The sequence below is a fragment of the Durio zibethinus genome, chromosome 17 (assembly GCF_047325235.1).
Source record: "Durio zibethinus cultivar Kanyao isolate XHJ-2024 chromosome 17, ASM4732523v1, whole genome shotgun sequence".
Lineage (NCBI taxonomy): Eukaryota > Viridiplantae > Streptophyta > Magnoliopsida > Malvales > Malvaceae > Durio > Durio zibethinus.
The window spans coordinates 19432393-19447533 of NC_143178.1; the positions used below are offsets into that span (position 1 = coordinate 19432393).

Sequence of the window (15141 nt, forward strand, 5' to 3'; positions counted from 1 at the left end):
TCCACTGGCCACACCAACCAATTCTTGTGCCTATAATTGAGTCGTAACACCAACAGTGACGAGTCGATTTTTTTTTTGTATTTTTTTTCATTTTTATGTGTTTTTTTTTAATTTATTTATTTTTTTTATTTTTGAAATAGCTTGCATGATTGGATTTTAGGAAAAGTTAGAAAAAATAAATAAAATAAAACATTAATATTTTTTTGAGAATAAATAATAATTATCCAATGATGAAATTTTTAGAAATTGCAAATGATAAATTTCTATAAAATTCCTAGGTGAAATTGTTTTTCTAAATTTGTCCCAAATGGTGAAATAATTTAGAGAAAGTTTCAATAATAATAATTAATATTTATTTTTAATTCAAAAAAATTTTAAAAACAATAATTGTCATATTATTTCTTTCCAAAAATTAAAAAAAAAATTTCTAAATAGACCCAAATGGTAGAAAATTTAAAAATAAAAAAAATTCTAAATTGGCCCAAAGGGTTGAAAATTTAGAAATAAATGATAATAAAATTTTCGAGGATGAAATTCTTAGTAATTGCAAATAGTTTATTATCTAAGAAATTTTTAGGTGAGAAGATATTTCTAATTTTGGCTCAAATGGTGGATGAATTAGAAATATTTCAATAAAAAAATGATGATTAAACCTTTTTTTTTCAAACGACGGAGTCTCTTCAAGAAAACAAATGGGATTCTTGAATACCCTTGAAGTGAGAAAATATTTTTAAGAATTCTTTCATATTGATAGAGAAATCTTAGAAGTCATTTCCAATATTTAAACATTAAAATAAAAATCATTAGAACCAAGATAATTGTTAAGATAATTTAAAATTAAATGATACAATTTTAGGATGGGCGTTGTGGAGGTGCTATAACCTTACCTACACAGAATCAAACTTTTGAACCTAGTTCTGTTTAGAAAGTCAAAACCTATTTTTTAAGGACCCTTAGTCACGCTTAAGAGCTTTTTAAAAAGATAAATTCATTAGGTGACCAATCACACCTTAGATAAAAGATTTGTGGTGACTCTTTTTGTTAAGTCTAGCTATAAATTTTTGGATCTATATATTATGACAATTTAGCAACTCCACTGGGGACTGCCAAAGAGTCAGGCCATAAAAGTTTTAAATTTATCTTATCCTTTGGTCTAATGGTTTTAAAGTGTAATTATTATGTTATTTGTTTACTAACTTTTGTCTTTTATTTTATTTATGGGGTTTGAAAACTTATATGTTCCTTCACACATACTATCACATACATTTGCATTACATGAGCTTTATACCCGAGCTCCGTCTTTTTTATGAGGGAGTAAAGTACATACGCTCTCTTGAAATGATAATCTCCATAATGGCTAGCAAAATACTCCCACTCAAATTGAATCTTTTCTATTGGTAGCCTATGATAGGTGAGAATTGAAGTGCATTACTAATCTATAACAATGATGTAAGGAACAATTTGGGAACCTTTAGTGGTCAAAGTCACTCAACTTTACCTATAATCAACACTTAAGAGGCCAACCTTAAGATAGAGCTATTCCTACTCAGTGATAGATGTACCCCAAAATTAAGACACAAGAAAGAACAATTTGTGTAATATATTGATTATCTAACCATTTTGTTTGTTTGACTTTATGCATTTGCATCATTTCAATATCACCCTATGCATCATTTTCATTATCATATTTAACATTGTGCATATAGGGAATATTTGTCACATCTTAGATCTCATATATGGAAATGTACATTCCATTCATGCAGAAAGATACCAAACATAAAGTATAGCATTTCTGATAATGTAATTGTGGTACTTAAGGTTCAAGGATAGCTTAACTAAGAAAGAACCTCACATAATCAACTCACCAATGCAATATAAGAGCTCTAGCTAGATAAATGAAACAAGAAATTTCTAATTATCTAAAAAATAAAGCGAAAGCCCAAGAGAAGCTTGAAGGGGAGTTGAGTAAGATTCTGAAATCCTTGAATAAATTGAATAAAGGAAAAAACGTAGAAAAAAATACCAACCTATAAAATCATCCCTCACAAGATGTTGTTGATCCTCTTTATCTTCCAAGTTATGGGTCACATCAAGCCCAGTGCACATAGAATGTACTATCATAGCAGTACACATACCTTGTAGGGTATACATGCCCTAGAATGCCACTGACTTCAAATTCGAGGCATTGTCAGAGTTATGTAAATCTTGTCTTTACTGTGAAGGTAGTAGAACAAATACCAATCCTCAACTTAGATGATCTAAAAGAAAAAGAGAAGTAGAGACCTAAGGTGAAAGAAACTTTAAAAGACTTAAAAGCTAAACAAGCAATAGGGGGAATTGGTTTTTATGATTCCGTGGATGCTGCTAGGCTTTGTTTAGTCCCAGATGTCATTATACCTTCGAAGTTTAAAGTTTCAGAGTTTGAAAAATATGATGGTACAAAGTGCTCAAAGACCCATATCACCATGTACTATTGAAAAATGGCTGCCTATATTAATAATGAAAAACTGGTAATGCACACATTCCAAGATAGCCATACTGGCTCTGCTATTAGGTGATATGTCTAGCTAGACATTACCCATATTTAGTCTTGGAGTGATATGGCTTGTGACTTTATTAGTTAGTATCGACATATCATAGATTTAGCTCTTAATCATCTTTTTTTGTAGAATATGGAAAAGAAGGCAACTAAATCATTCAAAAGAGTATGCCTAGAGGTGGAGAGACATAGCTACTCAAGTTCAGCCACCTTTGATTGAGAAAAAGATCACAATATTGTTTGTAAGGACTTTAAAATCTCTATATTATGAAAAGATGATAGGGAATGCAATGAAAAACTTTACTATATTGTGATTTCAGGAGAAATTATTGAAAATGCCATCAAAAGTGGCAAGCTTCAAGAAGGAGAAACCATCAAAAAAAGAGAAATGCCTAAAAAGAAATAAACTAAAGCCTAAGCTATGAATTTTGATGGCCAACAATTCAGAAGCTGTGCTCCATATCTACCACCTGTTCATCCTATTTACTATCTCACCGTTAATGGTATTGCATAAGCCCTTTACCAACCATATCCACTACCAGCTTACCCACCAACCTACTAATCAGCCTTTCAAGTATCTACATATGGGTCTAGTCAAATCACTACATCAGCTTCAAAGCCTAATAACCAAATGGGTGGTTTAAGGAGATCTTGAAATAACTAAGAAAGGGCCCATATTGATCCTATCCCTATGATTTACATTGAGTTATTCCTAGAACTGGTTAAAAACAACTTGGTATCTTTAGTTATTCTAGAACCATTAAAGCTACCTTATCCAAAATGGTATGATGCTAATGTGATATGCGATTATCATAATGGGAACACGGGTCATTTTATTGAAACTTGCCCTACTTTCAAACACAAGGTGTAAAGTTTGAGAAAGATGTAAAGTTTGCCCTACTTTCAAACACAAGGTGATCACATAAAGGCCTAATTTTAAGAAAGATGTTAAGGCTAGTTGAAAGTTGCTTGTCATTTTGAGATTTCTTTTAGAGTAATGTTAGAAATTCTTTCATGCGATCAGATTTCATTTGTTATCATTTTAATAAAAGGCAAGTTGATGCATTTCCTTACATTTTCTGTTTCATCCAAGTCATATTCCATGCTTTGTTATTTGCCACATCTTTTTATTTCCATTCTCAAATTCTAAATGATAAATGTTTAGACATTGATAACAATAATTTTGGGATTTAATTTTGGAAACTCATTCACATTGATAAAATTCAATTTGTGGAGACTATTTGAGCGAAAGAAGCAAGCTGTTAGCAGATGTAAAATTGATCTGTAGTCTTTTATAAAGATCCATGAGTTTGTTTTTGTTCAAAGAAAGCATTCACATTTGAGATAAAAAATGGTTGTATTTCTTTTATCATTCATAAAACCATCCATTACTACCATTTTTAAGCTTATTATGATTTTTTCTAAAAAACCCCAACCAAGGATCACCCTTCATACTGTGGGTAAATTTTGAGAAAAACAAACTTTAACAAATTTTGAATGAAAATCTACTGAATGTGAATTTTTGAACTCGAATGAGAAGCTTTGAACTTTGGATGTGAATCTCCAAAATTCAAATGTGAATATTTTAATGTTGGATGTGAGCTTTGCAATTTTGATGCAAATCCTTGAATTGAACTTTGGATGTGAATCTCTCAAATGTGAATCTTAAAATCTTGAGAATCAAATTCTTACGAACTTGAAAAATCTTGTGAATATGAGCTTTTATGAATCTAAGTTCTTACGAATCTTAAAACCTTGGGAATCAAATTCTTGCAAGCCTGAAATCCTTGTAAATCTAAAATTTTACAAATCAAATTCTTACGAATATTTAATTCTTGTGAAACAGAAATTTTAAGAATCAAATTCTTGTGAACCTGAAAATTCTAACAAATTTGAAAATTCTTGCGAAAATGAAAATTTTTGTGAATTTTTTAACTTTCCGAATCTTTGAATTGTGAATATTTGAATTTCAAAATTGTGATTCTTTCAACTTAAATTGTGAATCTTTGAGTTTCAATTGCAAATATCTTTGAATACTTCAAATTGTGAATATTTGAAGTTTTGATATTTTGTAATTTGTTGTTAAGTCACACCCGGATCTGATGAGGTGTCTATGTCTTTGCACAATTCTTGTTTCACAGAAAATGCGTAAAGAGGGGCAACTATAGACACCCCATTTAAACCAGGATCTAAGTCAATTAAGGTCGATTTAATTTCGGGTCTAAAAGGTCTAAATTTTATATATTTTTTATATTTATGTGTATTTATCATCTTTTTTTTCTTTATTTTATATATTTATCTTTTATTATTGTTTATCCAAAAAAAAAGGGTAAAACTGAAAAGATTAAAGTTTGGCTAGGTGATAACTTTTAAGTATGAGATTAGGTATTAATCCTTAGCCTTTAACCTCTTGAGTTAAGTTAAAAGATTTGACACTCTTAGATTTGCACTATAAATGGACAAGACAAGTGATCAGAATGGGGGGAGTGATCAAAGAAAAGACACAAGAAATCAATAGAAAATTAGAAATAGAACAATCTAGAAAATCCTAGCAAACATTAGTCAATACCACCACTCTTTGCCTTACTTGAAACCACTCAACCATAGCCTCAGATTCCACTCCATCACCATCTTATTGCCAACCATAACCTGCTCCTATCACAAGACCATCAAACATTTTTTGAAACCATAGACCCTATACACAAAAAGAACTAAAAACCTAAAAGCCATCCTAGAGATAACCTAAACTATTATCTGTCGAGGTAGAACCTTATAACCAAAAGCAGCCATAATTCCAGCCGTAACCCAAAAATTCAAAAAACAAACCCGAGTCTTAATAAACCACAATCAAGCAAAATAAAAGTCACAAAATCGTTCACCACCATTCACTAATTGCCAAGCCATTAAAACAAAACTCATCCAATCACCACCAAAAATTACTAGTCATTCCATCTTACATCAAATATCATCACCAACAACAATTTTCAGCTAGCCTTAAGCAACAACACAGAAATGATTAGGAACATAAATTCTCAAATTGGATAAATAGTTTCATGGGCAAAAACAATAAGGAAAAATACAAACAGTGAAATACACAATACAGAGGCAGAAAGAAACATTTAAAACCAAATTTTTAGGGTAATAGGCATTGGCTTTTAGAGATTTGACCTTTATTGGTGTGCAAGTTATGCGAACAAAAGAGAAAAAGAGTAGAGTTGGTGATTGGTGACACCAGAGGTGACTTACAGCAAAAGTGACCCACATTGGTTGGAGAGTTTTCAAGGCTCTGTGTGGCTTGTGTTGGTGAAGGGATCGAGGATTGCTGAAAGAAGTTTTGCAAACCAAAAACAGTCTTCGATGACCAACGATGGTGCAAGGTAGTAGCATTGACTAAAACCAATAAATAGTTAAAAATCTGGGGTGGTTGATCCAAAAAGGATTCTTGAGAAGATGAGCAAAAAAGGAAATGAGAAACCCACCTTTAGTAACAATGGGGGTAGGCGATGATCGATGTGACTTCTAAGGGATATGAATGGTAAGGATGAAGAGCTTGATGAGGGAAACAATATATTGAAAGTTAGGGAAGATCTGATAGTGAAAAAGAATAAAGACATTAAAAAAAACTGCAACTGTTAGTTTTAAATTTAGGTCATTTTAGGTGGATTTTAAAAAAAAACAAGCCCATATTCGAGTTGAGAAGGGCAGGAAGGAACAACGATGAAAATTTTAACCTGATCAGCCACCGAAAGGTGGCAAAGTATAGCGACTAACAACAAAACTGTGACAGCGACAGTGACAGTGACCAAAAATAATGGGAGAGAAAGAAAGTTTGGGGGTGAATTTGAAGAAAGAGAAAGAGGAGAAGAAGAAATGAAAATTTTTTATTTTTTGGGTTATTTATGCCTTAAGTAAAATAACATTATTTTAGGCATTATAGAAAGGCAAGATCCATGTGTTTCTAAGTGGGTAACCCAACCCACAGTGCGACCCACACAAGCAACTCATCTCTTTGGCCTTATGGTTGAGTCGAATCGAGCCATTCCACTAGCCACTCCAGCCAGTTCTTATGCCTACAATCGAGCTGTGAAACCAACCGAGCCGAATCGATTTTTTTTTTGGTATTTTCTTTCCATTTTTATGTTTTCTTTTTCAATTTATTTATTTTGTTTTATTTTTTAAATAGCTTGCATGATTGGATTTTAGGAAAAGTTAGAAGAAATAAATAAAATAAATATTAATTTTTTTAAAACAAATAATAATTATCCAATGATGAAATTTTTAAAAATTGTAAATGGTAAATTTCTATAAAATTCCTATGTGAGAAATTTTTTTTCTAAATTTATCCCAAATGGTGGAATAATTTATATAAAGTTTCAATAATAATAATTAATATTTATTTTTAATTCAAAAAAATTCAAAAAACAATAATTGTCATATTATTTTTTTCGAACATAAAAAAAATAAAAAACAATTTCTAAATAAACCCAAATAATGAAAAATTTAGAAATAAAAAAAAATTAATTGGCCCAAATGGTGAAAAATTAAGAAATAAATGAAAATAAAAATTTCGAGAATGAAATTTTTAGCAATCACAAATGGTTGATTATCTAAGAAATTTTAGTTGAGAAGATATTTCTAATTTTGACCCAAATGGTTGATGAATTAGAAATATTTTCAATAAAAAAATGATGATTAAACCTTTTTTCCAACGACGAAGTATCTTTAAGAAAACAAATAGGATTCTTGAATACTTTTGAGGTGAGGAAGTATTTTTAAGAATTATTTCAGATAGATGGAGAAATCTTAGAAGTCATTTAGAATATTTAAATATTAAAATAAAAACCATTAGAACTAAGATAATTATTAGGATAATTTAAAATTAAATGGTACCATCTTAGGATGGGCGTTGTGGGAGTGCTATAACCTTCCCTACACGTAATCAAACTCCTGAATCTAGTTTTGTTCAAAATGTTAGAACCTATTCTTTAGGGACCCTTAGTCAAGTTTAGGAGCTCCTTAAAATGATAGATTTATTAGGTGACCAATAACACCTTAGATAAAAGATTAATGGCAACTCCTTTTGTTAAGTCTAGCTATAGATTTTCGAATCTATATATTATGACAACAGTAAAATAAAATAAATCAAAAAATTGAAAATAAAATAGAATATAAAATAAATAAAAACTAAAATTAAAATAGAAAAAAAATCTGCGATCGAGTCGGGTGGAACCACAGGTGGCGCGTGGATCTTGTTTGGGTTATGTGCGGATCTAGGCTTGCTAAAATGGTGTCATTTTGGAGCCCTATAAAAGCCAAGCCTTTTGTTTTTACCTCATAAACCTTCTGCTCTCTCTCTCTCTAGCCCCAATTTTCTTTTTTTTTTTCTCTAGAAAATGCCAAGAACACCAACCGAAAACTTGAAAAACCCACTAGTTTCTGAAAAATTGATCGAAAACTGACTAAAATATTCAAATCTTGCCAAAAAATTCAAAAGAAAATTTTAAAAATTCATCCAAAACCTAGATTTTCCCATATTTTTCCTAGATTTTTTAAAGTTTTCCAAGAAATTCAACCTTGATCCCAAAATTCTAAAACTTCAATCCCAATAATCTAGAATAGAAACTAAAAACCTAAACCCCTTTCAAGCACCAAAACTCTGAATTCAAACACTTTCAAACCAAAATTCCAGAAACCTAGTACCTAAAGGAATTTTTCTAAAATCTTAAACACAACCTTTCCCTCTAAAAATCCACTCTGTCTTGTTCTGTCAAATTACATCCAATTTATAGGCAATGTCCAATAGAAATTCTAGGGATCAAACAGAACCAATTCAGATTTGAATCTTGGGATTGGATTCTGCCTGAGCATAATTTTAGACTTCTATCCTTATTGATTTTCCTGAATCGAATTAAAAGTCCTGTAATTTGGTTTTGCATTAAAATCTTTGACTAAATAGCTTGGATCCCTTTGATTCAGTTGTAAACTCAATTTCCTTATTCAAACGTAAATCTAAAAGAAAAGGAAAGAACTAGAAAAATAAAAGTAAAAAAAAAATAATAATATAGTAATGATATAATAATATACTATACTATAGAATAACAAAAATAATAACGATACTAGTAATAATAGTGAGAATAAAAATAGAAATAATAATATAATATAATAATATAATAATAATATACTATACTATATTATATAATAAAATAATAATATAATGTAATATGCTATACTATACTATAATAATAATATAATATAATAATAAATAATAAGACAAGAATAATAATAATAATAATAATAATAATAATAATAATAATAATAATAATAGTAATAAAAATCGACCCTAGTTGACCCCGGACATAAATGAGTGTCTACATAAGTATATCTAGAAAGAAAATCAAGAACATAGATCCCACACAAACTCATTCAAGAATAAACTTACATTCCAATCACAAATTTTCGTGTGTGTGTGAATAATCCATCTTAAATCAACATAAGAAGTTAAGCAAATATGAAATCAACAAATCCTATCAAAGCATGAACAAATTTCATAAGTTTACTTTTCATATACCTCTTCACTAATTTAGCCATAAACTTAGCCAAAGATCAATAGGACTTTATTAAACTTGTAATGTCAAGCTAGGGTTAAGGTATGATAAAGGAAACTTTAGGCTTATAAAACCTCAAACATGCATTACTAAGATCGAGTACAACATAATCCCTAAGTGCTCTAGTGTCTTGCTCAGCCATGGTGATTGTAGGATTAGGTTGTCTCTCCCTTTTAAGTCTCCTAAGTGTAGTCTCAAGCTTGGGATCTAGAGGGATCTACTCACGTCTCCTAACTTAGTGTATAGATGGGCCACAAGATCACAAAATCAAAAGAACAATTCACAAAGAAAAACCTAAGTATGTACAACTAATGAGAATGAACAACCAAACAAGGTAAGGTATGTACTCATAAAACTAAAGCAACCCTAAGACTAGCCTAGTGTAGGTACACTAAAGGTGAACCAATCTATAGCAAAGCATGATAAGGAATGATATTAATCTAACACTCTTGACTCCTAATCCTCAGCAATTACCTTAAAAATTGGATTAGACAATTCTACAAGCGCATATGCAGTTTAAGTAATAATAGACTAAAAAGTCCAGATGTTGATCCCACAATAATTGCAAATTGAACACCTAGCTAAGAGAGAAGTCCCTTGAATTGCTGTCACTAAATCAAGATCCAACTCAGCCATTGAGTTTAATTGTAATTTGAAATTAGATTTGAAATTTTGTAGATGGAATTTACAAGAGATTTTCTCCATATTTGAACACCAATGAGTTACGAATCTAAGAAAAAAATTTGACTCCAAACAAGCAAGCATTAAACAAGAACTAATCCAAAAACCACAAATAGGTCGAAATTGCAAATAGCCAAACAACTTTGAAAAACACTTGAGATCAATTGAAATTGAATACAAAAGCTTAAGAATCTTGAACTTTTATTGAAGAAATCATCAAATGCATCGAAAATTAAAATAAGAAGAGTAAATTTTGATGGAAAGTAAAAGAAAAATTTCTTCCAAACAACCTCTAAATGAATTATTTGGAGAGAGAAAAAAATGCAAAGAAAATAAAATGCAAAAACTAAAACTAAAATTCTTAAAAGTCCCCTATGGTAGACCACTCTCCCCTGTTTATAAACAAATGGGAGGTGCTTTAGCCCCTAAGAATGCAACAAAAAATTCTAGCTAACTGCCATCCTTCTAAATCCTTTTTTCTCAACTTCATTTAATCTTTGAATGATTGTTTACTTCCTCTAGTGTTCCTTTTACTTCAAGCCTCCTTTTCACCCCAATAAGCTCCAAGAAATCAACATTATGGCCAATAAGGAAGCCTTCAAATAGCTGACTCAGCAGCTCTAATTGGTCCCTTTTTGAATCTTCAAGTTTGTGGCCACACTCTTTGATCACATGGCCCATGCATCCAATGGTCATGGTTGAACTTTGCCTCTTCATTTTGGCACCAATAGCAAACATCTCTCCCTTCATTTTGCTGCCAAAATTCAAACATTAAGTGGACATTTATGCATTACAAACCCTGAAAAATTTCTAGAAAATTACAAGTCCAAAATGGCTTTCAACTACACTAATGCATCTATTACCTTTCATGCACGTATAAAAATTTTACAAAGGTAATAATGCATTAATGAGCTAAAAAAAATATTTACAAATGAAAAATACAAGAATTAGAACTTGAAATAAAGTTACATTGAGTTCAATTGAGCTAAAGAAATCATAGAAGAAAGGACTAAGAAAAACTTCCATGAGTGACAATAGAGCATAAACACTCTAATTTTGGCCTTTTTTAGCTTTCAGTCCCAAAAATCCTTCAAAATGAATCCAAAATCTCCAAAATTCATTATTTTGTATATTTTCACCTACATATGGAATATTTATGCATTTAGGAGTATTTTTACCAAAATTTTCAAGGAAAAAGCCAAAATTTAAGAAAAGTTACATTAAAAAAATGAAAAAAAAAAAAGGCTAAAAGTTTAGAGCAATAAAATCACTTATTTTAATTTAGGGTTAAAAATTGTAGTTTAGTTTAATTGCCTTCACCACCCTTTCAATAGATCCGAATATAATTAAGGTATCAAATTTCAATAGTTAATTTAGGCCACCACCTCAATTCTTGTGAAGATGATATTTCAGGTTTTTCATTCTATACATGGAAGACCCATTGCTGTGTTGCGTTACAGTGTGCTGAGTTTTTAGATCTTGCCTTCGTGGACATTACTGTTTCTATCGAACCAAACTCCAGAAACTAAACTGCAAAACCTGTGGCTATCTCATTATTGCCAATATGATTCATCAAACCTTGTGATTCTTCACAACTATAACCAATCTCATACCAATCATGCATGGCTCTACTAATATCTCACTGAACAAAACTAACAGAACAGTCTCTCTGGCAGAGAGAATGTTTCTTCAAAATTGATTCTTATTTGGGTCATTATACATGTAACACCAACGCGAGAAGAAACATACGCAGAATTGGTCAACGTTTTATGTTGGAGGGAGAAGAAACAAGTTGTCTGGTCGAAACAAGAAAGGGAGAAAAGTCTGAAACACAAGATACAAAAATTGCTGCAAAACAAATTAGCATCCAGAACATACATATATATATATATATATATATTTAACACTTGTGACGCTTGACATGTAAAACTATATTAGACCTCTAACTCTTAACACAGAATGGACCCTTCATTCAAGATTATGTTGGGCAATTCCAACTCTGGAATATAGACACGTTGAACCATATATGACAAGCTGCCATCAGCTCCCTTGCTTCTTTTGCGTCCACCAACCAGCAAAAGCGCCATCTGAAGATATATAGAAACAGAAAAAAATAGTCTAGAATTCGTTGAAACTTTGGCCTATAATCTTTGTAAACCAACACCTGAAACAATTATTTGTCATCCTCCCACTAACTAAATTAGCTTAAAACATTTTAATATTTCGTTTCCAGAAGAAAAGCACTGCCTGCTATGAGCATACTCGGGCTCTTTGCCTCTCTCGCTCTTCGGATGCAACCACAGATGATGACATGTCTCTTTCTGCTAAACATCTTTTGTACGGAACAAACCCCTTACTACACTTTTGAGGAATCATTCTTCCCTCGGGACAAGGATGTTGGGATTGAGAATCAACAGAATCTGAATTCTTCTCCCTATTTTCTGCTCGAGGAACTGTGCCAGTATTTGAACCAGTACAGGATCTTTCATTTAAAATTTCCTTCTCTTTCATCCTCTCTTTGAAACAAAAATCCATATGCGTTTGATTAAATGAGGTAATGTAATAAAAGGGTAGACCTGGGTGAAAAGCCCAACGTGGCAGAGTAGCACCACTGGTGGATTCTACATGGTCATTTTTATCTGGATGAATTTCCATGTGAGGGGATAAGTTAGCTCTGGAAGGCACCATACTCCAATCATCTATGACTGCCCCAAGTGACAAACGTGTGTCCAAGTATGTCGATGGTAATGCCTGAACAAGTATCTCACTAACAGCACCAATATCCTCTTGACCAGTCTTAGATGTTTGCGACTTTAAATTTTCTGCACACATGAAAGGTTTAACAGAATCTTTCACCTGAACTATTTTTCCAAAAAGCTTAATACTAGTGAAAGGCACAACTGTTGTTGCATCTCCTTTGGCACACATAGGGTCCTTGAAATCTACATTGGATTTCTGGATAATTACATGAAGAAAAAAGAAATCAGTCCAAATTCTAGACAAAGTGAAGGTTAGCATAGTTGTTTAGAATATAAACAAAACCAAAGATTTAATGCTGCAACTTTACCATGAAAAATATGTTCTCCACAGCTGAATGACCTAACATATTAGCAGATGACAAAGATGCTTTCTCTTCCTCTGCAGATAAGTTAGATGTCACATGGTCAATTTCCTTTTCAACAGGGGATGTATTGATTGACTCCATATTGGTACTAGAAGAAGTTGGGGAAGAACATCCGTTTTGTTGCTCAGAGTCAGTTGACCCCATTGCATCGGAAGCAAAGGCAGACAAGACTGATGCCAGCGATTTGTTATCTTGTTCTGTGACAAAGTGATTGGGGGATGAAGATGTCTCTGGTTGAGATGATGCCGATATTCCTTTGTGCGAATCAACAGATTTGCGGGGATATGGACGTATTGGCTTTCTTTTTGGACGAGGAGGGGGTATCTCAATTGGCTTAATGGAACACTGAAAGCCACCATTTGACTCCCGGACAACCTAGAGCCACACTCAGAAAACATACAAGTATGAGAGACTGATGAGAAAAACCTAACTAAGAATGTCTATACATTCATTGCATGGTCAAAAAAGATACAATACATTTTCTTAATCAAGAAAATCTTTCAATGAACTTAAAGTAATAAACCTTTGAGAAAAACTTTTGAGCATGGCTTCGAATTTGAACTGCAGTTTTGGTGCCTACATGCTCTGCATTAAAATAAGAGTAACTTAAATCTGTTCAAACCATAACTGTGGCAAAAAAGTGAATGAGATCATCCATGGTGCACTTACCTTCTATTTGGCGCCAGCCACGACCATACAACCTTAAAGCTTCAAGAAACTTCTGATGCTCTTCCTCAGTCCATTTTTCCCTTTGTTTAGTTATGGTATATGGTTTCCTGACCTATTATAAAGGGAAAGAAACAAACAAAAAAAGACTAACAATTACTTGTTGGGAACTGGTATTGAAAGTATACTTCACAGCCAACGTGAAGAAACAAACCTTCAGCGTATGATCATGCTTAAATGTGTACAACTCATGCAATTGGATCAACGTCTCAGATTGTGGGCTGCCATTGGAACGGCATATACCGGATTTAAGAGCATTAACCGATGTTTTGCCTTCCATTTGGTCCTATATCAAAATTTGCAAGAGCATTTAAACAATAGGGAAACACTCTTCACAACAAATGGTACCAAAACCAATGCTAATTCTCATTCAATCAAGCATATTCACCTCCACACAGATATAGGCATAGTGATAACAATTAAAGAAGCAGCAGAATTGCATCTTAACAAAATTTGCACACAAATATAAGCATATTCACCTTGAAAATTTATGCCTTTTATCATAATCAAACTAAATTAATCAAGCAGAGTGCATAACACTGGGAAAGGATAAGCCTCATAAATATAGGATGTTATGTACCTCAGCCTCAGTAGCCATCAAGGGAAATGGATATTGCTTCAGATCTTGCGGAGCTAAAAGTAGAATACTCCTGCAACTCCCCCAAAACCAAAATCACTCTTTAGATATATATATATATATATATATTATAATCCAACTAATTTATTAACACCACTTTAGATTTGCTCTTAATCTCAACCACCTGTCATAATTTTTCTTTTCCAATTAAAAGAAAAGGGGAAAAAACAAAAAAAATCAAAACTCCTCTCCACCGCAATGAACTGATGGTCACATAAGATAGATCATTAAATTAATAAAAATATTATCCAAATAAAAAAAAAAGAAATTAGATCACCCACGACTCACCAGTTAAAAAGAGAAACCTTGGAAACTGACAGCCGCCGGAGAAAGAGAACTTAAGCAAGGAAAGGAAAGGAAATGTTGTGTTGTGTTGTGACAGAGAAATCGCAGTAAATAATATTAAGAAATTAAAATAGCAGGAAATTTGAAAAAAAAAAAAAAAAGGGAAAAGTAATAAGAGAATCGAAGATACAGATAAAAGGGAAGCGAAGGAAAAACAGGACGGTTTTGGATTAAGGAAAGCAAGAAATATATTATTATTATTAGTATTACTATTTTATACAGGAAAGGCGCCACATCAGATGTAATTTCTGAATTCTTTTTTATTTCCATGGAAAATTCGAGCTTGGAGTCTTGTGGCTGAGAACGCTCGGGTTCCTTTACACGCGGCATCTTTTGCTTGCACTTTTTTTTATTTCAAAGATTTTTCTCTCTTGTTTTATTTTGTGGAAGATATTGAGTGATGGATGGATAAATGATAAAAATGTAGCCATTTTCAGATATTTCATGACTTTTGTTTCCACGCGCACTTCGCTTCACTCCTACT

At 32.0% G+C, this 15141-nt stretch overlaps 1 protein-coding gene across 1 annotated transcript; it reads right to left on the minus strand.

The window, feature by feature from the left end:
• Positions 1 to 11650: 11650 nt before the first annotated feature.
• LOC111282811 (protein REVEILLE 7-like) lies at positions 11651 to 14841 on the minus strand. The gene is made up of 7 exons (XM_022871071.2): positions 14601 to 14841; positions 14256 to 14325; positions 13830 to 13961; positions 13619 to 13730; positions 13473 to 13534; positions 12893 to 13324; positions 11651 to 12780 (listed from the first exon to the last, which is right to left on the minus strand). The coding sequence occupies exons 2-7, from the start codon at positions 14271 to 14273 to the stop codon at positions 12076 to 12078; spliced, it is 1461 nt and encodes a 486-aa protein (XP_022726806.2). The 5' UTR covers positions 14274 to 14325; positions 14601 to 14841; the 3' UTR covers positions 11651 to 12075.
• Positions 14842 to 15141: the final 300 nt, after the last annotated feature.

Bases quoted from the DNA above. Each gene is read 5' to 3' on its own strand.
- LOC111282811 (XM_022871071.2), bottom strand. The intron at 13,325-13,472 runs GTTTATTACTTT...GTGTGGCTCTAG, and splicing joins CTCAAAAGTTTTTCTCAAAG to GTTGTCCGGGAGTCAAATGG. The intron at 12,781-12,892 runs GTAAAGTTGCAG...GTAATTATCCAG, and splicing joins TGGAGAACATATTTTTCATG to AAATCCAATGTAGATTTCAA.